At 44.8% G+C, this 26886-nt stretch overlaps 3 protein-coding genes across 5 annotated transcripts; 1 reads left to right on the top strand and 2 right to left on the bottom strand.

Annotated features, from left to right (window-relative positions):
* On the top strand, positions 1-7206 carry gdi1 (GDP dissociation inhibitor 1). The gene is made up of 11 exons (XM_030375913.1): positions 1-300; positions 1131-1238; positions 1455-1554; positions 1820-1954; positions 2063-2261; positions 2737-2868; positions 2985-3084; positions 3348-3519; positions 3863-4007; positions 4143-4197; positions 4473-7206. Exons 1-11 carry the CDS (start codon positions 256-258, stop codon positions 4623-4625), a joined length of 1344 nt encoding a protein of 447 aa, XP_030231773.1. The 5' UTR covers positions 1-255; the 3' UTR covers positions 4626-7206.
* Positions 6675-18506, bottom strand: itih6 (inter-alpha-trypsin inhibitor heavy chain family member 6). 2 transcript variants are annotated; one of them, XM_030371739.1, is made up of 17 exons: positions 18295-18506; positions 17546-17581; positions 16465-16619; positions 14309-14419; positions 13906-14153; positions 13373-13539; positions 12251-12367; positions 11959-12130; positions 9875-11590; positions 9642-9674; positions 9507-9524; positions 9372-9419; positions 9253-9282; positions 9007-9051; positions 8782-8895; positions 8117-8500; positions 6675-8007 (listed from the first exon to the last, which is right to left on the bottom strand). In XM_030371739.1, exons 1-17 carry the CDS (start codon positions 18406-18408, stop codon positions 7721-7723), a joined length of 3795 nt encoding a protein of 1264 aa, XP_030227599.1. In that variant the 5' UTR covers positions 18409-18506; the 3' UTR covers positions 6675-7720. The 2 variants fall into 2 exon arrangements, with proteins under 2 accessions (XP_030227599.1, XP_030227028.1); XM_030371168.1 differs by having other exon boundaries at positions 13373-13542.
* Positions 18115-26418, bottom strand: LOC115555563 (6-phosphofructo-2-kinase/fructose-2,6-bisphosphatase 1). 2 transcript variants are annotated; one of them, XM_030372872.1, is made up of 14 exons: positions 26020-26418; positions 24867-24992; positions 24582-24678; positions 23112-23178; positions 22851-22925; positions 22663-22719; positions 22382-22503; positions 21732-21939; positions 21158-21304; positions 20344-20448; positions 19852-19981; positions 19644-19706; positions 19485-19549; positions 18115-19333 (listed from the first exon to the last, which is right to left on the bottom strand). In XM_030372872.1, exons 1-14 carry the CDS (start codon positions 26159-26161, stop codon positions 19274-19276), a joined length of 1464 nt encoding a protein of 487 aa, XP_030228732.1. In that variant the 5' UTR covers positions 26162-26418; the 3' UTR covers positions 18115-19273. The 2 variants fall into 2 exon arrangements, with proteins under 2 accessions (XP_030228732.1, XP_030229441.1); XM_030373581.1 differs by lacking the exons at positions 22851-22925; positions 23112-23178; positions 24582-24678; positions 24867-24992; positions 26020-26418 and adding an exon at positions 22942-23102.
* Positions 26419-26886: the final 468 nt, after the last annotated feature.

Here is a 26886-nt window from a genome sequence, read left to right on the forward strand (position 1 = left end):
AATACCATTCCAGAGTGTTCCACGTTTAGGGCCATCTTTGGTCGTCCTCGCCGGTGACAGTGTGGAATATATTCCGCTCGCATTTTTGTCTAATGATAAATAAATACTATTCAACTTAAAGTGAAGTCATTGAACACACTTGGTCAAAGAAAGCGAACTGCGCTCATTGCTTGACTCATTGGCAGCTTTTTTTCATCAACTCCCTTCAATTTCACTGGTCTGAAGAGGGCGAGACAGGAGTGGCAGTGATACAACATGGATGAGGAATATGATGTGATCGTTCTGGGCACCGGACTCACAGTAAGTGACGAAGCCTTTGAGGCTCTATTGAAATCATATATGCTTAGATGGCCTATCTGGACTATTGGTTTACTTCGGCCCCGCTAACGGGTTACCACCCAATGAGGCAATCGTTCCTGCATCCCTGTGGATGGGCGAAACATGATGAAATATTGTTATGAAACATGTTAACATCAACATATCAATCAATGAAGTCTGTATGCCACAATGGAACACGTCTGGCAATTCTTGACGGCAGCCAATGCGCCGTTCTTTGACACCGTTTAAAAGAGCATCCTAGGCGTAACCCTATATCACGGTACCGATCACTGAGGCCTCTCTCTAGTCTAGGATGTGCCAAAGCTCGGGTAGGGTTTGATCAGATTAATATGAATGTAACATTTAACTTGATACACTGAATAGTTTGGATTGTTTGTTAGTATTTGCTTTCTTAATAATGGGATTCTTATTTCTATAGCCTGCTTTCAACCCTTTTTTATAGTCGATATATAGACCTATGCGGTAGCGTTTGCACAAATGATACATTAGCCTTCTATAATAAATAGAATAATTATTGTTATTAGCTTTATTATTTTGTTATTATTATTATTATTATTATTATTATTATAACAGCTGATACATGGTAGACACGGATGCGGTCATTTGGCGCATGCGCACAACCTTCATTCACCTTTCTGCATCCTTCTGCATTATATTTGACTAATCCACCTTTCTTAACCTATACATTGCTACAATTGATATTCAAATAGGGCTTTATGTTTTTGCAAAGATATTTTTTGTATGTATATATATTTCGATTTTTTAATTGTAAGTGACATTTTTCTCACCAGGAATGCATTCTGTCTGGGATTATGTCTGTGAATGGGAAGAAGGTGCTTCACATGGACAGAAACCCCTACTATGGTGGAGAGAGCTCATCCATCACCCCCCTAGAGGAGGTAAAAGCTGCGGTCCTCGCTGTGATATTCTTTAGGAGTAATACAAATAATCAATACATTTTATGATCCCTGTTACATCATATTAAGTCCTGTAGGCTGTTGCTCGCTATTGTGTGTCAGGGGTTGCCATTTTGATTGAATAATGCCCTTGCCTTCCTGATGCAGCAGTATTACAATTGCTAGCTATTTAGGCTGATGATGATGTTTGTCTTTCAGCTTTACAAGCGCTTTGGCCTCCCAGATAGCCCTCCCGAGTCAATGGGCAGAGGAAGAGACTGGAATGTTGACCTGATCCCAAAGTTCCTCATGGCCAACGGTCAGTATTGCATTATGTTTGCATAAAACTGTCTGCATTGATTAAAAACCAAAGAAGAAAAATGATTTACATAGCTTATATGTTTACGTAGCTCCATCCTCCAACATCTAATACAATTTGAATTATTGGTTGCACATCTTGATTGACATGGTAGCTAATAAGGTGATGAAGAAGTGCTATCTTATTACTGACTACTATATGATTATAAAGCGGTCATTAACCGAACGTGGCCTAACTGTGTGGACGTCTAACTGGATGAGTTCAGGTCAGCTTGTGAAGATGCTGCTGTACACCGAGGTCACCCGCTATCTGGACTTCAAGGTGGTGGAGGGAAGCTTCGTGTACAAGGGAGGAAAGATCTACAAGGTGCCGTCCACTGAGACCGAGGCGCTCGCTTCGAGTAGGTTCCCCTGACACTCTCTCCGGTACAGTTTAGGACCACAGATGCAAATCAAAGGAAAACGGGATACCTCTTTCAACAGCTGTCTTTCTCTGTTTCGTTCACCAGATCTCATGGGAATGTTTGAGAAGAGACGGTTCCGCAAGTTCTTAGTGTTTGTGGCCAACTTTGACGAGAACGACCCCAAGACCTTTGAGGGGGTGGACCCAAAGGCCACAACCATGAGGGACGTGTACAAGAAGTTTGACCTGGGCCAAGATGTCATTGACTTCACCGGCCACGCCCTGGCCCTCTACAGGACGGACGAGTAAGGGCAGCACTCGCATGCTACCGGCGATGGAATAATTTCAGAGTTCAGAGACTGATAGCTGTGGTTGTTTCACTCACAGTTCACAGTTTTTTAGGTTTATTCTTTAGGTGCTTATTTCAGTGTGTTTGGTCTAATCAGAGGTATTAATTTGAGGAACATTTTGTTTTGCCATGTTTTTAAAGCCTTGTTAGATCACGATGATATACTCACATTCAACAATGCCAGATTTTCTCGGTCACGGTTTCACCGGAGGCTTAATATTTAAAGGGAATAACATCATAGCATTCAGCCGTGTCTGGAAACAGGCAAAATAATCTTTAAGGATCTAAATGATTATTTGAGGAGTCTAGCGCTCCATTTGATTCAGGCTTAAGACACATCAGAATCACTGAATAGGAATATGCTCAGCTCTGGGTTACTTTTATCATGTTTACGTACTTACCAACCCCTGCACCTCTCCTCGCTCCGCCAGTTACCTGGATGTCCCCTGTCTGGAGACCGTGAACCGCATCAAACTGTACAGTGAGTCGCTGGCTCGCTACGGGAAGAGCCCATACCTGTACCCCCTGTACGGCCTGGGGGAGCTGCCACAGGGATTTGCCAGGTATGTCACCTCCATCTTACGTACAGCTATTGTTCATCTGTACTTAGAATGCTCATTATCGCATATGTAGTATCAGTGTTTTTGACTTTTGATTTAATTATTATTTGTGGCCACAGGTTGAGCGCAATCTATGGCGGCACTTACATGCTGAACAAGCCAGTGGACGACATCGTGATGGAAGACGGTCATGTGGTCGGCGTGAAGTCTGAGGGAGAGGTAAACTGATTTGTCTTTTCCTTTGTATTCTGGATCAGCAAGTGCCATGTTATATCTCCTGTGTCTAATGTAATGCATAAAGTTACTTTGTAATGTTTTTTTGTTGTTTGAGATCCTAGAAATGTCTTTCAATAAGTCACACCCATTCCCTGAACGTGGGTGGGCGTGTGTGATTGTCAGAATGACCACAACATGGTGGGGTTTTGGCTGCGGGTGACCCAGATCCATCTCTGCTTTGGTTTGTCTCCCCCACATGGATGCAGGTGGCTCGTTGTAAGCAGCTCATCTGTGACCCCAGCTACATCCAGGACCGCGTGCGCAAGGCGGGCCAGGTGATCCGTGTGATATGCGTCCTCAGCCACCCAATCAAAAACACCAACGACGCCAACTCCTGCCAGATCATCATACCTCAGAATCAGGTCAACCGCAAGTCAGGTCAGAGCAGACACCTATTCCCGGCTTATGCTGACCAGATGAGCCATTTAGTGACAAACACAGCAACGCAGCATTTTGTCTTCTAAAGGATAAAAAGAGAAATGAAAAAGCATTTCTAATGCAGTAATTTTGAGATTTCCGCCTAGTTACATTTTCTTGTTATGTCTATCGGGATATGACTATTTTTGCTCTGTCATTGTCCATACTTGGTAATGGACAATGACACGCACAATTGGGGGCGAGTAATACTCGCCCCCAATTATGGTTTCCAGCCTTTCTTTCCTCTGCTCTTTTGTCTCCCCGAGTCCACTTTGACCTTTGCTCCCCCCTCTCCTCCCTCCAGACATCTACGTGTGCATGATCTCCTACGCCCACAACGTGGCGGCGCAGGGGAAATACATCGCCATCATCAGCACCACGGTGGAGACCAGCGAGCCAGAGGCGGAGATAGAGCCAGCCCTGGAACTCCTGGAGCCCATTGACCAGAAGTAACACACTGCATTATGGGAAACGTAGTCATATCTGGGCTATTGTCAGTCATGTCTCAGAATACACTGCATTATAGGATACATATTCATGGTATTGTCAGTCGTAGTTTGATTATGGTACTCGTTGTTTTCCAGGTTTGTGGCTATAAGTGACCTTTACGAGCCCACAGATGATGGCACTGAAAGCCAGGTGAGTGGGAACACGGTTTCACCTGTATGCACATGAAATTGACATGCTGTATTTATATATATATTACACTTTAGACATTGATGTTGATGAAGCCTCGTGAGACTATTCAGATATACACATTTGTGTTTCACAATGACCTGCAGAGAGAAACAGAATGTGAACTCAATAATGATATAATGATATAAACATATAACATATATCTATAAATATATCAATATAAATCGATGCTAGGCATCCAGGTAGTATAGGTGTAATAACTCAAGTGTTGTCGCCAGGTGTTCGCCTCGCGGTCCTACGACGCCACCACCCACTTCGAGACCACCTGCAACGACATCAAGGACATCTACAAGCGTATGACGGGGAGCGAGTTTGACTTTGAGAACATGAAGCGCAAACAGAACGACGTGTTCGGGGAGGATGAGCAGTGAGCGGCCGGGGGGGCCTCTCCCGGGAGAGCGGGGGGGCCAGAGAGGAGGGAAAAGGGTTTGGCAAAAGAGGCAGAGCCTGAGGTAACGCGTTGATGTGGAGCTGCTTGGGGAGGGGTTTTAATTGATTGGGCGGTCCAGGCTTTGGTCTGGTTTTGTTGGCTCTGCACCTCCCCCCATGTCCCTCTCTCTCTTATAGGTGTTGAAACACATACTCACACACACACACACAAACACGTTGTTCATGTTCACATCTTATCTGTCACTGAAAAGCAGGGTTGATGAGCTCATTATTATTCCATTGTCAAATCTGTCATTTCCCCTCAGTTCTCCACTAATACTGGGACACTAATGAGCTGTTCATGTTCTCTCCAGAATATCATTCTTGATACGGACGTTAGTTGATGGAAAAGTCTAAATTGCAGAGGATTGATTTGGGTAAATGAAAATGGCTTGGCGGTCACCTTATTGCCGGGTGGCTTCCACTTCACATGCATGCATCTTTTACACATGGTAGTGTTGTACATAGCATTATATCACTGGGATGTGAAGGCTGGACCATTCCACGCATTTTCAATGCCAACCCTGCTTTCTCTCTCTGTCTCTTTCTCTCTCTCTCTGTCTCACTCTCTCTTTTTATCTTACTCGCTCTTTTACCAGTAGACTCCTTCTGCTTGTTTTGGCAAAATACTTTGGTCAGGCGAAAAAACGTGGTGAGCAGCTCTTTATAAACGGGCTTTCCATCAACTGCTGTCGTGTTCCCTGTGCTAGCAAGCAAGCTAAAACTGGTTGCTAATAACTGTCCTACCCGCCCCCCATCCTCTCAAAACATTTTCCGTTGTTTACGTGTTACGTGTGATTGTTGATTTTTCGAAATCGAGAATAGATTCCTTTTTAACACTTAAAATTATTCAAATTAAGAGTTTTATTGCTATTCTATATTGGTGCACATTTCACTTGCTGAAGTTATGAAGTTTACAGAGCTGAGGGTGAAACACCGGTGGCGTAACCTGAAGAAGGCATGAGAGAGTGAGAGAGATGAGAGAGCGTACAGAGGACCTGCTAGTTCTTAGTGAGGTGGTCTCGAGGAGGATTTGTAACGTGATAAACATACATATGTAAAGTTATCACAGAAGGAGGCCTCTTGTAACGGAAGGGAATGTGCCAGGGATCACGGAATGTATGTCAGGAGAGTCTTGGATATTTGACCTACTAGCAAAGTTTCACTTTTGAGTGAAGAGGGCGATGACTGAAATTTCAGCTCACAGTGAAAGCACCACATTGTGTCTTGGTTGTTCCAACCCTTGTGTTTTCTGACCCAGATTGCCATTCCTGTAAAGATCTTAATATTGCTGCGAAGAACTGGACGTACACTTCAATAACCTTAAACAAGCCTGTAGCCAAGCAGGGGGCTGGTAGGGCCACGGTGAGACATACCGCCCCCACACCACTGAACCAATGTAGTTGATTTGGTTTTAGCCTTAATTTGGGGGTCAATACATTTAGGCTAACAAATTGATTCTGTTTTGTTTTTTTAGAAGTCATTAGCTGAAAATCTGCCCCTTGTTCAAAAGGCAACTACCTGCTGATGTTAGACAATAACCACAGCATGGTCTTCAGTCTCTCAGAGGTCCATGCTGCTGCGTGGTTGCGTACGTTGAAAAAGAAAACCGAATGAGGTTTTCATTGCACATCTCAATGAAGAAACCAGGAATAATTATTTGAGTCCGTACATGTCATTGAGAGTTGTGTCTAGTTGTGGCTTTCGCTCGTCAAATAATATTGAAGAGTTTCTCTCACACACTAAGCAAGGTTAAGGCTGTGGCTTACTAATTCCCCTTAACAACACTAAACAACGTTTAATACATGTTTTTATTTTTTGTGTCTTATTGTTATCTATTTATTTGAATTCTAACGATGCGCTGGTGGAAAGTCAATGTCAAATGCTGAATATGCTATGCTATTAGTATATGTTATAACTGAGAAAACCACGTTTTCAATGTGATGCACTTATTATATATAATTTCTTTGTTTGTACTTTTTGCTGTGTCATGTGTTTATGTTTACCTTCTCTTAATTAATCATTCCGGTGTTGCATTATGGGACATTCTGTTAACAAACAGGTTTTGATGACAGTGGTTGGCCGAATTCTTAGCGACCTATACAACTTTATTCACAGCAGTTTCACATTATGCTCCGTTCAAAATTGTGTGTGGTCTTCATCTGGAATCATATTGCATATATAAAAACTACAATATTCTTTGAGTGTATTTATGTTTGGAACCCACCACTTCCTCACTTTCAACTTTTTATTTTTATTTATCAAAAAAAACAATGCCTAATGTGTGGTTATACTGTTTCAATTTCCATCCAGTTTGGCCTTTGGAAATACTTTTGACAATATCCTTCAAGATTGGCAAAAGAAATAGTTCAGGCTGAGTAGTAGACAACTTACAGTCCTTGTTTGACCACTAGTTTGTGAACAACGCCTAATGTCTTGTGTAACAATTAAAATGAATTAAACTATGAATGAAGTGATACAAAAATAAAAAAAGCACATGGCAAACCTGGAAACACCCATCAATTCCTGTTGGTTTTCTTTCCTTACATTGGATTGAGTCCTTTACACCAGTGTATAATTGCCTTGTCAACTTTATAGTTATTTATACATATATACAGTACATACATACATAGCCTACTGTACATGCATGCAGTAATCTGTTATATACATTTCCAAGCATGAAAATAGAATCTAAATAATAACTTCTCTAAATAATAATTATTCATATATAAATGCATTCTGTGTGCAATATATCTTTGGAGTTTGCTTCAGCAAACGTACCCTTATATCTACCTTTGGTATCTAGGGCTGGATTGTGTTAGCTCATTCCTCACTTGTCTGAGACATCGTTGGTTCAGCCTTATATACGCCCGTCCTCTCCTGCATCAGCCTCCGCTCCAACCACCAGCATCGCCCAGCCCTCAGGGAGGCAACGCATGACTCATCAAGGCAGGGCTGCAGACCTGTCTGTCACGCTGGCAGCCTGCCGTCCCCAGTGTTCTGTCCTTTGCCCCCTCTGCTGACCCACCCCCGTGGCTCACAGGCGCTCCACCACATAGCTGTGGTACGGGCGTCCCAGGAGCCGCTCCACCTCCGCCTTGGGCACCACCCAACACTTTGCGCCGTGGCGTTTCCGCGCCGTGTCTTTCAGGCTCTTGTCCTGCAAGGTGACCTGCATGCGCGTGGAGCCCAGCCGGAGCTCGCCCCTGGCCAGCACTCCCTCCTTGGCGGGGTGTTGGTTGTGGCTGTGGTGGGGGTGGGGAAGTCCTGAGTCAGCCCGATCCGTCACTGTGGTAACGCTCATATCGATGTGCTGAAACTGACCTGAAAAAAAATCCGGGTAGGGACGGGGGGGGAGAGATGGTGAGCAGGTTTATTATAGGATAGGAGAAAGGGAAAGGGAAATGTTAAACATCATGTGAATGAGGTCTACCGAGTAGGCCTTCCGTGGTAGAGGAGAGGCCGCGCCCGTTTGCGATGTAGAAGCCGAGGTGGGACACCTGCAGATAGCTGGGGTGTTTGTAGTGGTGAAACAGAACCAGAAAACGAACATCCTTGGCCATCTCAATCCAGCAGTTCCGCTGTTTGTCCACAGCAACACTGACACCCTGTCTGGTCACGAACCCCGGCTGATTGACAGACAAGATGTCTCGCCCCTCCCCTTCCACCACCACAGCATCCAGTGTGAGGGTGATCATGACGCCAGAAGACCCGCCCTTGGAAGAGGAGATCACCAATTGGTGGAAGTAGGTGCGGGGGCGGTCCTCTGCGCCAAGTTTGAACGGAGCTCCGATTAAGTGTCCGTCAACAATGATCCCTGTTAGGGTAACAGAGACAAAACACATTAAATAGGTTAATGGGTCATTGGTTTAATGAATGTCAATAAACAGAAAAACATCTATAAGCCAGCAGAATTAGAGCATACTGCTATGTCTGCATTTTTCCAATGATTGTTGACTATTGCTTAGTCAACTATCTTTAGCATCTTATACATACAGAATTAATGGCAAATGGCCATCGTAGATTACTGGTCTTATCAATCCACTTTATCTCAAATTAATAATTTACCAACATGTCCAGAGGTAATATTGACTGTACCTCTTTCTGGGTCCTCCAGAAGTCTCAGAACATCCTTGGGCCGTCCATCCACAGTGAAACAAAGGTTCTGGTGCAACTTAGGCAGCTGGACCACAAAATGAGGATCTCCATCCACTACAATAGTCAAAGTGTGGCCAATCAAGAAATGTTAAAGTGAACAATAATTTGATTCTGTGCCTTCTTTTTTTTGTGTATAAAATATGAAATGTAATGAAAGCTACTAACCTGACGAGGAAAACACCCTGACGGAGCTCAGTGTCGACGGAGACCCTAAAAGAAAAGTACATTTAACCTAAGGGCAGAATTTTCTCCCCAGCCCCAAGCACTGGACCCAACGCTCAACAGGCATTGAACACAGCAGCTTGATGATCACTACTAGTTGTAATACACTAGCTGCCGTACCATGAAATATATAAACACAGCATTTGATATACATCGAATGAATAAAATGAATAATAAAAAAACACGTACCGAATGATTCGGTGTTGGCTGTGTCCTCCCCTAAAAGACAACATCATGTATGTTATTTTATTTATTTTTTTATCTGGTTTTAGAGAGAAAATTAGTTTAAGTAATTGACGTGTACTTACAGGAATCATAGTTGATATCATAGTCGTAGTCATAGATGGCATCGTAATCTGGTCAAATGCATTCAAACATTAATTAACTTTTATAAATTCTAAATCTCAGAGGCAAACTCTTGTATCATGATGAGAAACACTCACCTTTCACCAGGTCCATATCTGTACAAAAACGATTGGAGCAAAATAAAGATTACTTGCAACAAAAAACGGTTCAGACGTTACAATATTATGCAACACTCTCAATGTAAGATATATAGCTGTAGGCCATTTCCTCACCTTTTCTCTGAATCTGAATGGAGGTAGAGACATCTAGTGGACAGATGAGGAAAAACACAAATGGGGAAAACGGATGAGGCATCGTTCATTTTCATGCTGCCTCAAATGTGTCTTTCTTTATATACGACCCATTGCTGCCGGTGACTTCTTGGGGCACAAAAACAAACCTCCTACCGTATAAATACCATGAATAATACATTTGACATTCGTCCCCTGCCATGGAGTGTACCTACCCAGGAGTCCCGCGGCCTCCCAGGGCTTAGGCCCATCGGTGACTCCCGGCATAGGGGCAAAGGTGCCGGACAGAAGGGTCGCTACCCTGACCTCCATGTCGTCCTCAACGTCTTCCTCCGTGTCTGTGGTGTCGTTGTCGTCTTGGAAACCGGGCTCCGGCGCCGGAGTTGGGCGGGCGTCCAAGGCGGACCGCAGGCCGTTCATCACAGTGGGGACCTCCAAGGGGCGGGCCTCCATCACGGTGCCGTTCTCCGCCTCAGAGGTCGGCCGGGGGAGTCGGGCAGGAGGCGGGGCCGTGCTGCTGGACGGCGGGGGCTGGGCTGTGAGCGCTGGGGGCGGGGCTAAAGCCACGGCATTGACCAAGCTCTGCACGGGTGCGACGGTGGACGTGGCTGGCGTGGTGGAGGTTTGTTTGGGGGTTTTGTCCGTCGTCAACGGAGCGGTTGCTGTTTTTGCTGCGGTGGGATATGGGGCGGTGGAGGTTTTCCCCGGAGCGGGTGGATGTGCTGTTTTATAGAAGTGATGCAGAGGATTGGAGGCCTTTGGTGCTCTACGGGAGTCCGGGGCAGCAGGGGCTGGTATTTTACCTGATAGTGGTGCTGGGGGGGTTCTTACTGAACTGGGACTCGCAGTCGTCGTGTGTTTCTTGCTGGACGAGGGAGTCGTGGTTTTCGTCGCCGTAGGCAGTGAGGGGGATCTCCTGGGCTGCAGCATGTGGCCGATGCCCGGAGGAGGGGGTGGTGGTTGAGGAAGAGGCGTCTTAACCCTTGAGACGTCTGGTTTCGATTTGTTAGTCCGTGGATTCGATGGTGGGTTGGGCTTCTTAGCATTAGCATGAGCCGGCGCTTTGCTGGTAGTAGTAGTAACAGTAGTGGTTGAGGGGACGGGCTTCGAGGTCGTCGTGGTCGCCGTGGTCGTGGCTGGCCTGCGCGCTGCCTGGTCCTCGTCGGGCTTCACGACCACGAGGGAGGTGACGGGCGTGACAAAGTTGTACTTGAGGGAGAGCTTCGTGGCCTTGTCCGTGAGAAGCCTCTGGGTGGCCTGGTCGGTGGCGTTGAGCTTGGCCTGCAGCAGCTCTTTGATGGTGAGGTACGCCCACAGCCGACGCACAAAGCTGGAGATCCCCGCCCGTCCCCCCACACTCCCCGCCACACCGTTCCCCTCGGCTCCGTGGGCGGCGGCGGCGGCGCGCTCCACCTTCACCGCCCGCTCGGCGCCCACCGCGCTCAGGGACACCTTCAAGCCCCCGGGGCCCGGCCGCAGCCTCCCGGCGACCACCAGCTCCGAGCCCTGGAAGTAGTGGGGGAAGAGGGAGCGGCTGACGTCAAACGCCCGGTCGTCCAGGTAGGACAGCTGCACGTCCGACAGCAGGGGGCTGGCCACCTCGTCGTAGAAGCCCTTGAGCTGCAGGGCGGCGTCGGCGTCCTCGTACACCATGCGGGCCACGCCGCGGTTCTCCAGGGCCAGCCGCCTCAGCAGGGGGAGGTCGGCGTCGTCCCCGAAGGCCAGGCCGAACAGCGAGGCCGAGCCTAGGGCCGTGTGGGCGTTGCCGAGGATGACGTCGCCGGTCGTCACGCCGACGGTCGCCTCGCCGTCGGTCAGGAAGATGACCAGCGGGACGCGGCGGTCGCTGGAGGACGCCGGACCGGGGGGGCCGGACGGACGGGGATTGACGAGCTGGGCGGCTGAAAGCAGTGCTGCGTTGATATTGGTCCCTGGGGCCGGGGAAGGACAAGGAGGGAAATGAAAGAAAGAGGTTTAATAAAGAAAGAAAAGCAAAATAAATAAATAAAGTTAAAAATAAATAAAGTTTGTAAAACGGATTATGATCGTTAAAGGTGACGCATTATACCACCAGGTGTGAGTGGGATTAGCCGTCACAAGCCGTTTTGAAAATATGCTTCTTCTGACTTCACACGTGGGTGTGTCCACCTAAAAAGGCTTGTAATGGTTAATCAGAATCACACCTGGCAGTATAATATGTCACCTTTAATTAGACTAGAATACTGAAATTACACTTTAATAATCAACAAAACATTAGAGGGTAAGGGTCCCTTAAATTTGACCTAGCATACCAACTCACATCCCTCTGCAATGATCCTCCTCACAAAATCTTTGGCGTCCCGAACGTTGTGGCGAGTGGCGCGCACCGTCCGGCCCTTCCTCCATGTGTGGACCTTGTCTGAGAAGGTGATGATGTTGAAGTGGTCGGCCTCTCTCAGGTCTCCCAGGATGGTGTGCATGGCCTGCTTCGTCTGGTTACACACAGGAGCACAGGAATGTTATCCAACAGGTTTATTATCATCGCAAGCAATAAAGCGACTCAATACCATCAAATCTAACAGATATTTTGACAATACATTTATTTATTTGACCTGTTTTATCTTCGTGCCAATCATGGAGCCGCTGACGTCTATGACAAATATGACGTCCTTGGGAACCACAGGAAGGCCCCGGGGTGCAAAATAGTGCACAAAGTAGCCGTCGTATACCTGGAGAGAGCCAAGGAGACAAACTGGCAAATTAATAGTTGGCACTTCATGCAGACTTTCACTCATCTCAAAAAATACTGTAGCGACCTTGGGACTCTTTAAGAGTTTGTGTTTTATGCATTTGCTAATGTATATCGTTGTCCGTTATATAAGTTGTTCCATGTGCATGTATTGGAATGTTCTAGCTGTCAATCAGTGTGGCTGGCTAATCAGCAGGTCAGCTGGGGGAGGGCCTTGGTTAGAACAGAAATATGAGGAGATGCGCGTTGAAGGTGTCAGAGATCTGCGGAGTGAGTGTTTCCGTGACAGTGTTAATTTTGTCAGCTATTTTAGATTTAGTCTTAGTCTTTAGACGAAAATGCTTATTAGTTTTTGGTCACATTTTAGTCATTGTTTTCCTCCGTAGTTTTAGTCTACCAAAAGTCCTTACATTTTAGTCAACAGAAAAAAATAATTAAATTAGGCTAACCCCTGATATATGGACACCTGCTAAATAGTTCCAGTCAAATAGAGTACTAAAGGGAAAACGTCACGTTGTCCTGGCAGACGGATTTTCAGTTCTAAACAACCATTACCATTGCTTCCATATGTTGTTGCTTTCAAAATGAAAATAAATCAATTACAAGAGGTGAAAATCACTACCAATCGAAACATGTCGAGGCGTTCATGCATTCCCCTGGGGTATTAAAAGGAAAAGTTCCTAAACGTTAGTTTAGTTTTTTTTTTTTTTTATATGAAGACAATCTATTCTCAATACTACTTACATCATTGGTAAAGCCAACTCGTATAAATATATATATATATATACGGTATATTAGACAAATATACGTGTGTGTAAAGTGCGTGTTTGTGTGTGTGCCGTTTGGCGTTGGTTACGGCCTTACAGTAACCAGGTTGGTACTAATAAATACTCGTACAGTACTAATGACTGGACCTTCCTCAGTCAGCGGCGAGGTCATTATAATACAATGTAAACAGAAAGGCAAACTAAATAAGGGTGCAGACCTGGATATCCCCGATGAGGTCTCTGAGCTCCACATCGTACTGGATGATAAAGTCCACGTTGAGGCCCCGGGAGGAGACGGCGTTCTGCTGCTGGAGGGTGGGGCTGTAGCGGACCCGCGCGTAGCCCGCGTTGTGTTCCACGTGAGTGGATGGAGGGACGCCAGCCTCTGCTTCAAGTCAGCACAGAAATGACATCACCATTAGGTCCAACAGACTAGGCGTTGCGAATGTTTGAGCCACATCATGAGCAGTTATGCTGTTAGGCCAACAGAGAAGGTCAAGTGATCTTATCACAGTGGAGGGACTCTGTGGAATGGCAAAATGCTAAGTATATTAACTAGTTGCCTGTTAATAAATCCAATTCTGGAGCATCTAAACAGTGTGCAGACCCTCCCTTTTTCCTTACATTCAATACTATTGTCTAGCACCTGTGGATTACTTTTGGATGTGCGCGCCACACCTATTTTTGAAATGCTAGTAAAACACATATAATGATTAGAATTACAACGATATGATTGTTTGACTTGTTTAACCTTTGACGGTGTTGGACATCAGCCGGCTGGTCTTCAGCGGTAGGACCCTGAGGAAGCTGATGCCCGTTCTCTCCTCGATGATGACGTCCAGTGTGAGGTTCTGGACCGGCTGCCCGGGTCTGAGCCCCAGGCTGAGCTCGTAGTGCCCCAGTCGCCGCGGGAGGAGCTCCTCATAGGACAGGGAGAAGGACATCTCTGCCCCTGGTGGCACGCTCACTGCAACGCGGAACTTCTCTATCTCCCGTTCCCTTTGATGATCGCACACAAAACAGAACAATCACGCTGGATGACTCCTCTGACAGTATGTGGCGCTATTACTATTATATAAATGAAAAACAAACATACATTGGACATTTGTTGAAATGGGAGATTAATCACTCATCCATTTCTATCTCCTACTGACTTTGTAGCCACAAGGCCGGCGGTCTTCCCTTGTTTCTTGGCGGCGTCGTACATCTTCCTGGCCGCCGTGCGTTCCTGTACCTGGGCCACGTGCACCTTGCCATCGGAGGTGCTGATGGGAAACAGGAAATTTGGAATAGGAACCGGTTCTTTGTCTGAGCCCCAGGCATCATAATAATATATGGGGTTTAACAACAAGCCCTGCCCGGGGGGCTGCCACTAGAGACCCGCCGTGAAGGGGTGATCGGTTGAATCGGCCACAGTTTGCACACACAGTTTGTGTTTTTACACCGCGGCAAATCCTCAGAACGCAGCGAGCTGCCGCCGGTTGGGGGACTTAGCCAACACACAGGCATGCGGTGTGCGTGCCGTGAGTGCCGTTTGTACGGGGATTTATTTTTTCTCAAATTCGAAAAGGTGTGGCTTGGAAAAAGGTGAGGTCATCAGGCGGCTGAGGAAGAGGGAATCGGAAGAGAGCTCATGGGTCTTTTCCCTCGGAAAACTAAATCTGTGAGTAGGGATCTAACAGCGCAGTTCCAGGGGATACCCTCCCCTCCCAAACACACACAAGCACACACACACTCAAACACACACACGAACCCAGCACTACCAGAAACAAGCACCCACTATACACATCCAGTTGGTCGATTTTAATTTTTTCCCCCTCGTCACCAAGGTGAATATATCATGTGACAGGGTGCTAAATTAAGGACACGCTGTTTCTTTTGAACAAATATACCCCAGGAGAAGCAAACCATGCAGGGCCCATCAAAAATGAAGCTGGCGGTCTTGAAGCAGGTCTTGTTGGCGACACAGCGCCATGAGGCAGGGCAGGGCTGGAAAACGGAGGGGCTTATGTTTGCATGTGTGGCAGGCGGGGGACCAGGCTGACCTCCAGACTGAACACAGGGCTCTCAGTCCAACACACAGGAGCTCCACGCAACACACTCTCCCACAGCCTGCTCTCCCCCCTTGGGGGCCGCTGGCCTCGTGCTGTTAGCACTGACTATACATGGCAACACGTATGGGTGTGTGAAAGTGTTTGCGCGTGTGTGTGTGTGTGTGTGTGTGTGTGTGTGTGTGTGTGTGTGTGTGTGTGTGTGGTGTGTGTGTTTAGACATGAGTGTGCATGTATGTGCTGCAAGTGTGTGAGATGGAGGGATAAAGAGTGAGAGATTCTGTGCCCATACAACTGATAGGCTAGTGAGAAAAATAAGTCAAAAAAGAGAAATGTGTGTGAAAGGTTGTGTTTGAGTGCTATGTGTGTGTGTGTGTGTGTGTGTGTGTACTGTATGTCGGCGCTGGCCGGGAGCCTTGGTAAACTGTACAGAGGAGAAAGTCAGAGGAAGCGTGGTAAACTCCCGTCATTTTCTCGATTACATTTCTGGCTTCTGTTTACAAAGCCTGCCATTCATCTTGTGGCCAGCTTCCGCTCCCAGCCCGGCTCCAGGCTGTGGTACGGCTGGCCGTGTTGACTTGTTTGTTTGGTTTATATTTAGCGTTGAAGAAATAGCATAGTGGTTTCGAGCCCTCCAAGCATTGACTGGAATATTAGCTCCTGTTTAAGTTGCTGACATCATTTCTAGACTCTCTCCATTGCCACTGGGCGCTTACCTAAATGGTTATTTCGTAAGGGGACGTTGTTTGTTTTGAGTCATGATTAAAATATTGTTTTCTTCTACCTTCGGCCAGATGGGTTCTGGTTAGGGCTAGGGTTAAGCTTACCCTAACCATAATGAACATGTTGCATATTTTTATATATATATATATATATATATATATATTATAGAAATCAACATGAAAATATGTCCCAGAGCTGTCCACAGGTAAGCCTCCTCTAAGCAAAACAACAAAAAGATATATTTGCTAAATCTGAAAATCTTCCACCTACCAGGACATCTGACAGACCGATGCACTTCGCCTTCAGTGTCATGTCGACGACCGCTTCATGTGCTGCACATGGATAGGGTGACTCAGGGTGTCTTTGACCCAATGAAAAAAATCCCAATACAAAACAACAATGCCGTGCTGAACGGGGCCACCTGAGAAGCTCCCGTTGAACATCACACCAGCGTTTCCCCCGCCCAAACTGTCATTGGACGCGACGGGGACGGGGGGGATGGGCGGTGGGGGTCCGACGTGCAGGCGGCGACTCACATGGTGAAGTTGGAGATGAAGGCGGAGGCCGGCAGGTCCACCTCAAAGGCCGCCTCCTTAGTGACGGGCAGCGGGTTCCACACGGAGCTGCGCACCGTGGTCAGGGCGTAGCGGGAGACCAGCGCACACCGGACGTGGTAGCCCGTCACCTTCAACTGAGAGCCCCACATCGTCAGGAACTCAAGCTCAGAGACGGTTGGGCAATATAGAGGACAAATGTTTGAAATACTTTCTGTTGGTCATAGACCAACTGTATCTGTATTAGATGTTTGGTCCAAACTAGAATACGTTTTGAGTTCTGCACTGACTGGCAACAAAGTCCATCTCTTACCTGACATTTTCTAGAGTCAACGTTAGTTAAGTCTTTTTTTAATTGTGAAACACGTCTTATTGGTGCATAAACCAGTCACACACCGCCTGCTATCTTCTTACTGTAACTAGTGTATTCAGTTCCCCGCCATAATGGTTACACTAGCTAAGCTCATAGCTTTGCCATGATAAGTTAAGACGACATCACAGAGAACGTCTCTGCAGGGTTCCCCCCCCCGCCCCCCCCCCTGTGTTTACCCGGGTACCACATGGCGCCTGCCGAAACCCCTCTGGTCAACGCTGCCCACAGCTTGGCGGGGCCGCGGGTCAGGTCAGCAGCTGTCAGAGCACCCTGCCTCTAATGGGCCCTTACAGAAGCTGCTCTGCTGCTGTTTCCACCATAACAATGGCTACTGGGTTCACATTCACATCTCTAGAACTAATGTGCAAGGAATATACTGGAATTGTCCTGAAATAGCTGAGATTTACAGTTCTTCCATATAAGGTATAAGTTACGTCCTTATCTGAAGGAAGGCTTTTCTTTACTTTGAGTAGGGCCAAAACACCAAGCAATTTAATGTTGTTCGTTCTCTTGACTAACCAGCATCTGATGATCATTTAATGATATGAAACGATAACTACAATGGCAATAATAACAATCCTAATTTTGCTTCTCATCACCGGCTGTTCCATATCCCTCATATCTTATTGAAACACCATAATGTGTAATACGAGTGTATGATATTCCCGAGGAAACCCCAGCAATACTTACCATGGACTTTGCCGCTTTGCTTTGACGCTTTGCTCTCTGAAACAGAAATGAGCATGGAGTCAGTCTGTTTACTGTTATTTCATGAATATTGTCCTTGTAGTAGAATAGCCATTTAAGACTTAGTGTTTAGCATTATATTCATTTTTACTGATGTTGAAAATGGGAATTTGACAGAAAAGTAATTTACTTATTATCCTGCATTTGCAGTTCTCTTTTTAGCAAAACCAGTCATTGCAATCTCAGAGGCCTGTGTGAAGCCCTGATGATTGGTTATTAAAGTATATGTATTTAGTGTACAGAAGGGTAGCTGGGTTTCATGGTCTGGGTTCATATCTTAATCTTGCATACAATCCATGCCTTTGTCGGTGTATTGCTCAGGTTTTCAAAGTGGCCTAGACCTGAATAATAACGAAAATGGTATTTGGATTTTGCCTCATGTTAAGCAGTAATAAAGCAGCCTACAGTTTGCAGGCTAACTAACTTTTATATAGCCTAGAACAACCATCAGTTTGGTGTTCACCGTAGACTCACGATTAGAATGATTTACAATGCACAAAAAGTAGGCCTACTACATTTTTTAAATCATGATTTTTATTGACATATTTCGCCATGCATATACTTATGAGGGATTCGGTAATTCACGCGTTAAATCACATCATTCGACATTCTATGTTGTAAGGATGCCTTTATCTACGAAGACTTATAGCTAGCGTGATAAAGTCCAATCTTAAAGCTCCACATGGCCTCACCTGTAGATGCTCCTCCGCTCCAAGATGTGGGCCTACCTTGTATCCCCCTGATAATCCCTCTTGTACACAACACGTAAAAATGAACAAAACGCATTTGATATGAAAAGACATCATGTCCGTATTAACATATCATATGCTGCAGACGAATATATCCAAGTCTCGATGCCACTACGAAGTCGGCGGGAATGTGAAGCAGCGTGGCGAGACTGGGGAAACAAACCCCACATTTAAACCCGAGTTGTTTTAGCAGCGAGGGGCAGGCTCTCGCCCCAGAGCCGCTCCGTTTCAACTGTTGAATAACTTGCTCCGATGGGTGATTAGCTGTAGCCTACCACAGCCAGCTAATGAGGTTTCAAACGCAAGCAAAACAAAGTGTTTTCCAGAAGTTTAGTCAGAATATTGTAGTCCTGCTTTGGTTGAAAACAGCAGCCACGCTTTAGTATGTGGGTCCATTCTGAGCGTTTCACACACTGCTGCCATGGTTGACTTTAAATGGGGGACCACAAAAATGTGACATTGATGTAAAAATAACATGCATGTAAACTATTTAGAGATGCCTTTCCCCTTTTTCATCGTATAATTCCATGCTTTGGAGAATGACGTTATATGATGGCAAAATGGTTTTAGAATAAGTGGCATCAATACACATTCAAATCTATGTAAGCTTTTTTTCCCTAAAGAAAGGCTCGGTGACAATGCTAGAGTATTTTTTCTTATTTCAATGATTACAAATGTATCAATATGCCAAAACAACAAACATACAAAATTCATTATTAACATGGCGAAGGCTAAGTGGTGACTTGTCTTTAGATTATAAATATTGTATCGAAGGCCTACCATATATTTGTTGTTTGTTTGGGAACTGCTATTTTCTAACATTAAGGCAAGACCTGGACTCCCATTGTGAAACAATGTTGAGAAAACATTGCAGCTAATAGGTATTGGGTAAGTCATTTTAGTCGATATTTCCCAGTCGTCATCATATGTGATCAGGGACGGTCTGCAGGGCATCCGCTGGTTCTCTACTGACGTCGACGTTCTAGAAAAACAAGAAAAAAAAAGACATACAAGACATAACTTTTGACATAGTTTACCTGTCGGCAAGGTGTTATCAAGTCCTGCAGTATGAATTCAGACCTGACTTATGTACAGAATAGTGGTATAGTATTATATAAATATAACATCCGTACCGCGGGTCGATCTCGGTGTGTGTTCACTGCTTCAATGTTCAGAAAAAAGGGCTCGACTTTACACCCTGTAAAAGAGCACACATGAAGAGCTTCAATAAGAGAACCTGGTTGTTGTTCATAACTCCTACACACTGACGGGGCAGATCATTGGCCGCTTACCGTAGGCTTGTGGGGTGAGCTTGAGCACCGTGTGCAGAGGACATCTCAGATAAGGCAAGTCCCCTATTTTAAACAGGTGAGTGAGAGGCAAAGTCAAATTAAGTTAACAATCCAGGATTAATGAGGCGTCTGGCATCCTCACACAGAGGTGAAATCGAACAGCAGGAGGAGGAGCTGACCCTGGGGGTTGGCTTTTTGGCCCTAGTACCTGAGGATTTATCCAGGAAGTAGGCCAGCAGGCAGCGCATGACGGCCTGGTGGCACACGACCAGCACATTCTCTTGCCTCTCCAGCTCCATGATGACTGGCTCCAGACGGTGAACCATGTCCTCGTATGACTAGCGCACGCCAGAGGGACAGATCTCATTACTGTGTGACATTCATCTACATCTTCCGCAGGCATTCATCATTTGAAATGGAACAGACAGCATGATAATTATGTTCAATAGAAGTAACCACCTACTTCCCCATGATAATGCTCTCTATTCTCTTACAAATGATCAATTTGAAAGGGATAAGGAGGATTAGGCTACATCCCAAATGGGAAGAAGGTGGAACGTCTAACCAACGTTAGGAGTAGCAGCACATACTTCCCAAGAGGGAAAGGTGGTATATCTACAAAACATTAGTAGGAGTAGGACATACTTCCCAAGGGGGAAAGATGGTACTTCTATACGACATAAGGAGGAGTAGCACCTACTTCCCCCTTGGGGTAACGATAGCGAAACTTGTCCTGGTCCCTCAGCGCAAACTCTTCTGGGAATTTCTCCTGTATCTCCTCATAGGTCAGCTCCTCACACACGCCCTGGGAGAGACAGAGGGACGTATTTTATTTCACCTCACACAGAATGATTCTGGAGATATGATGGTTGGTGTCTTTTTACTTTTGTTGTAATTAAAGTAGTATTAGCAGAGTTTTGCAAACTCCCCCTGTAGTTAAACCAGTACCATAAAGTGAAAGAACAAGTGAACCTGCGTCTCAGGGTAAAGTAACAAGCAAGAGAAAATAAAGAAAAAGAAAAGAAGTGCAGACCTGAACAGGTCAGAACAGGTGAAACAAGGTGAGTAAAACATAAGAACAGAGTGGATTGGGTGGTGGAGGGGTTAGTGATAAAGAGGAGAGGGTTATTTAAAGGCTGTGGTGAAGAAGTGGGTTTGAAGAGCTGATTTAAATGCAGTGGTCGGCCTCCCTCATATGTCTGAGAAGATAGCTCCGGAGCCCAGGGGCAACGGCCCAGTACAGAAGGATCTGTACCCCATGCATGACCGTGGTGTAGGGATGGAGGAGCTCGGTGAGATAGTAGAGCAGAGCCATGCAAGAGCCTTGCAGGTAGAGAGGAGAATCGTATACTTGTAAAAATGTGGATGCTATCCACCATCAGATTTATTACACAAGATGGATTTTTAATGAACTGTAACTGCTTTACTAATATTGAATGAACTTTATACGCAATAGAAAATATGTATCCTAACATCGTAAAGGATGTTAAATGGTGATATACGTCCAGACTCACAGCATCAATTTCATTGAGGGCCTTCCACTGTTCATACTGGGCGCCCAGAGCCTCTGCCGTCTGAATGGTCCGCTTCATGTGACTGGTCCACACCTTCAGGTCACTGATGTTCTGGCCCTCGATGAAGCCGGCCAAAGCCTGTGCATACTGAAGGTTGTTCAACACAATGATTGGTTGAGAAATATAATGATAAAATATGAATAATAATTAAATAGATCATTATTTATTCATTAGTCATAAAAGGGACTGAATGAACACCCTGCTTAATCTCCCTCCGCTTAAATACCAAATGTTAACTAACAAAGAGTTACCTAACCTAAAGTTTATACACCTAAAGTGAACTACCCTAAACTAACTTAAAGATACCTAACCTACCTTTTACTAACCTTAATTTCCCTTACTTAAAATGAACCCACCTAAAGTTAACTCACTTAGAGTAACCTAACCTAAAGTAACCAAACCTAAAGTTAGCTAACCTAAGCTAATGTTAATTAACTCTCTTAAGTTAGGTAACATTAGCTTTGATGGGTCCACTTTGGGTTAGGACTGGCCTGATGCTAACCGTGTTACTGACCCTCTGGCCCCGCGGTGACAGCCCTGAGTCCCCCCCGATACGTCCCAGCAGGTTGAGTTCACTCTCCCCGTGGCGGGTCAGGTAGATGGAGCGCGGTGTGACGTGGATGTTCATGAGGTAGTAGACGATCCGGCTCTGGATGTGACCCTGGACCCGGTTCACCAGGTATCTGCTGCCCACGTTGAAGATCTTGATGTAGGACAGCCTCCTAGCGCACATTACAAATGAGTACCAACCTCAGTGTTATTCTCATCATTTAAATCAATAGTGCAACCAGATAATACATGATAAGATAATGTATTAATCCCGGACAGGAAACTGAAGAACTTAGTTCTTCAGAAGAAATGTAAAATGAGAAAATCACCAATAATGTATACCGAAAATAACTAGAAGCAATGCAAACTAAAATAACAAAATAATATAAAACATCATAAACAAAGATAAAAAGAGATAGATATAGATCGTACACCCTACATTAAATGATTAACACAAGTGTACAGCTACATTATTGCAACTATACAAGGAATACAATGGTGTAACGGTATATTGCATGGTAAACATTAGAACATTGCATCATTTTAGTAAAACTGCCAAACTTCCCCTTTTCCTATCAAATGCTTCATTTTGTCGTTATTGTTACATGGCAGTACCTGTCTGTCTTATCATCTATGGGGACATAGGTTGCTTCATAACATCCAATACGCTGAATGAAGTCTTGCATCGCCTCCTCTGTGTCTCGATCGGCGTAATCCGGACTTCCTAACTTCACTTGCTGTGAACAGAAGTCAACCACACACCCATGGGATTGACGACAACAAAAGGGCAGGAGATCAATTATCAAATAATTGTGCATGCAATCGCAATATTGCTCGTTAATTTGTGTCATACAAGGTATAAAACATCATGCCCCTTTATCATTTATCATCATCACCTGTATATTCTCTGCAATGATGTCAGGGTCATTGCACATCGATTCCACAAAGAATACCTTTTCGGGGAAGGAGACGTAACAGTTACATTGGTTTGAACAGCACACTGGCATACTTTGTCGGTGTTACATAATTGACGCCACCTGTTTTATAGCCATCTAAAAGCTAACAATCTGTTTAATTTGCTTGCCTTGTAGCCCCTCTCCTTTGCAAAGCACAATATAAGCGCTCTCCTCTCTTCGGTCGTATTAGTGGCATCAAACACCTAGAAACACACTCACGTTAGCATGACATCTTCATACACCATCGTGGGGATCAGTATGAGCGTAGTTTTCCTCTTGGTTGAAAACATCAAGACAAGTACGGACAAGTCAGAGGGCTGATGCTGGTCTTTGGTAGCTAATCATTTGATCTGCATCAGCTGGACAGCCCTGTTTGTCCTCCTACTCACGGCCACTTGTCCCTGTTCCTGAGTGAAGTACGCAGCCAGGTCCTTCAGGGCAGCTGCCGCACATGCCCTGACAGACAGATAGACAGACAAAAATGGAGTCAAAGGTCAGTCTCAATACCAATAGACGCACACCGAAGGATTTGTAAATGTTTTTCAGGATTGAAATATAAATTACTTTCTCATTTATATTACGGTTGCGGTTACGGTTGGGGGCCTATGCCCTCGAACGCCAACTTCTTTTCTTGTCAAATCTTTAAAGCACTCCTTTACTTTTGACATTTTGCTGTCCATGTCATTTGTTTGGCCTCTCGTGACTGCATGCTACTTATTGCACTGGTCTATAATGTTAACGTAGTGATTGGCCAATGAGCCCAGTCCCGGAAAACGCACGCAGCACGCTCTCAGTCGCTCTCCGAATGACCAAGCCCAAAAAAAAGCACAGACAGATTTTTTGATTTTTGATTTTGATTTAAATTTATTTCGAACATGTAAAAGAAAACAAAAAATATATATCATACAGAAATTATTGATGTTAAACAAAATAGAAAGCATAATTCGATACATAAATGATAAATACTTGATAATTGTAACATGTTCGAAAAGGGGTGGGAAGAAGTTTACACTTATTTAATCCCATCCCTTCTCCGTAATTCATTGAAATTAACATTACTTAGTCATAATAATTATTAACATTTTCATTTATTAATTAAATGAAAATGAGCCGGTATTTTTTTCATTGAATTAATAAATGAAATTATTAATTAAATGAAAAAAAAAAAAAAAAATAATATATATATATATATATATATATATATATATATATATATATATATATATATATATATATATATATTATTCCTTAACGTATCCAAACATATAATTTGGAGCCGGTAATGAGATAGACAGAGCCGGTAAAGAGATAGACAGGGCCGGTTAAGAGATAGACAGAGCCGGTAAAGAGATAGACAGAGCCGGTTAAGAGATAGACAGGGCCGGTTAAGAGATAGACAGAGCCGGTTAAGAGATAGACAGGGCCGGTTAAGAGATAGACAAAGCCGGTTAGGAGATAGACAGAGCCGGTAAAGAGATAGACAGAGCCGGTTAAGAGATAGACAGGGCCGGTTAAGAGATAGACAGAGCCGGTTAAGAGATAGACAGGGCCGGTTAAGAGATAGACAAAGCCGGTTAGGAGATAGACAGAGCCGGTAAAGAGATAGACAGGGCCGGTTAAGAGATAGACAGAGCCGGTAAAGAGATAGACAGGGCCGGTTAAGAGATGGACAGAGCCGGTAAAGAGATAGACAGGGCCGGTAAAAACGTTATGGATTTATTGATTGTCCACAAGCCCTATAATGCGTTGGCCCACCAGGGTTTGTCCCGATATGCCCGATGGCCAGTATACCCACGATAACATTAACTCAATGTTTGTTTTATGATGTTTCAAAAAGCTATTATGTGTGTTGGTCTTACTTGCGGATTGCCATTCCTTCCTCGTTGTCCACTCTGAAGAATTCAAAGTTCTTGTAGGTCTGAACAGCCTCTCTGCGGTACTGACCCACGTTAAACACTGTGGAATAATACACAAAAAAAAACAACATACGATCCAGTTTAACAGTGGAGAGTGGGAACAAGAGAGACACACTGCTACAATACTGTGTTAGACGATGAGTGCTTATGTTATGCTTATGTTAAAACCCAAAGTTTTGGGTTTCTCTACGTGCGTATAGATGGCAGGGATTGGTTTAGAAAACAGACCCTTGGTGGGAACTCCGATCCAGTTGAGGTATCTGGCAAGCTTCTTTGAGATGTAGGTCTTTCCCCTGGCTGGTAAGCCCACCATCACTATCATGGTGGGAGCGTTGGTGAACTGCGGCACGGACGCTGCAATCACAATATTGATTTTATTTTATAAAACCACACAGGGTTTGGGTTAGCTCAGGCCACTATACTAACGACATTGGATACAGAGAAAATGCAACGTTTTTTCTTGCACTCTTGCTAAATAAAGAAGTAAATAAATAAAGGAACTTGATATCTTGGCATCAACCAAATGGTGAGGTTTGGAAGTCAGGTGTGTGTGTGTGTGTGTGTGTGTGTGTGTGTGTGTGTGTGTGTGTGTGTGTGTGTGTGTGTGTGTGTGTGTGTGTGTGTGTGTGTGTGTGTGTGTGTGTGTAATCTTCATTAAGATAAGAGCCGGTTCCAGTGTCTCTAAATTAGGGTACAATGCATCATGTGATGAGTTTGTCTGTGTCTGTGGTTGGTGGTCTATCTCATGTATCTGTAAATAAAGTACATAAACATAGAAAGATAGAGACAAGCATATTTCATCTTATTAGCAGATACTGTTCAGGCTAATTGCCAAGTATTCTCGATGGTGAATACAACAACCTTCTCACATTCCTATCTCAAAAATACTAAAATAACATATAGGACTACTTAAAAAAATCTAAATAGGTATTATATCTAAATAGATATTATACATACATACATACATACATACATACATACATACATACATACATACATACATACATACATACATACATACCATACATACCATACATAACATACATGACATACATAACATACATGACATACATAACATATATCCAGTACGGCTTGGGACCCTTGACTCTTTTTCTATTTGTCACAAATCAGAACCCTAATCCCCTGCCCTACCTGCGTCAATCCCTCTGCTTAAAAACCAATTAGTGTTTATGGCCTGAATACAGGCAATTCGGCCTATCCTTTATATCACATTGAGGGAATACGATAGCTTTCTCAACAATTCTGCTGATCGATACAGATGTTGGACTAGAAACAGAAGCACGAAGCTAAAACCGATAAGAGAATATTGCTACTCGGACAAACTTTTTGCTAAGAAGTTTGCTCATGCCGTTTTACTCACATCCTCTCCTTCGATTCAAGTTGCTGCCCATCCACGGTACCCAGATCTTAAGAAGCGGCGTCTGTGTGAGTTCTTTCTGCTGTGGGGAAGAGTTAATGTCGAGAGTCATGAGGCCGTGGTCGGAGCCGCCGGCGGGCTCCATGTGTGCATCAGAGCGAGTGTGAATGAGACCGACACCCGGTCTGTGTACTGCATGTGCGCATCGCTGGCTGGTGTGGCTGAATGGGCTTCCCTAAACTCTATTTAGGTCAGCTGACCGTTGCCAAGGAGAAGAACACGGTGAGCAGGAAGGGGAGGTAGTGACTGTCTGCCTAAATCTCGCTGTTCATGTCAGTCTGAGCAATCCGACAGAGAAAATGAACACGACATGATCCAAACTATACTTTTCTACTGTTATCCTACCGATAGTCGATACACGCTACTATTGCACAACACTGAGCATCGTCATGTTGTTGACACATCTTACCACAAGGGGGCGCCCGCCGATGGTAGGGCGCCTGGCGTGAATACCATGCCAGTCCTTTTGGTTGGGGCAGAGATTAGCTGCACCTCGTTAATTATTGAGGCCCTGTCGATGAATGATATATTATCCGTTTGCTGCCGTGGCTCCTGCACATTAACTAATTGAAACTAGGAATATTTGAAAAAGGGAATCAGTTATCATACGATGTGTTGGACAGCTGCTCACTGAACGTGTGTTCCCAATTCCCGTACACTAAACACACACACACACACACACACACACACACACACACACACACACACACACACACACACACACACACACACACACACACACACACACACACACACACACACACACACACACAGATGTGAGTCTACACACAGTAGAGCGTCCCAGTGTAG

This window comes from Gadus morhua, chromosome 1 (genome assembly GCF_902167405.1).
Source record: "Gadus morhua chromosome 1, gadMor3.0, whole genome shotgun sequence".
Classification (NCBI taxonomy): domain Eukaryota; kingdom Metazoa; phylum Chordata; class Actinopteri; order Gadiformes; family Gadidae; genus Gadus; species Gadus morhua.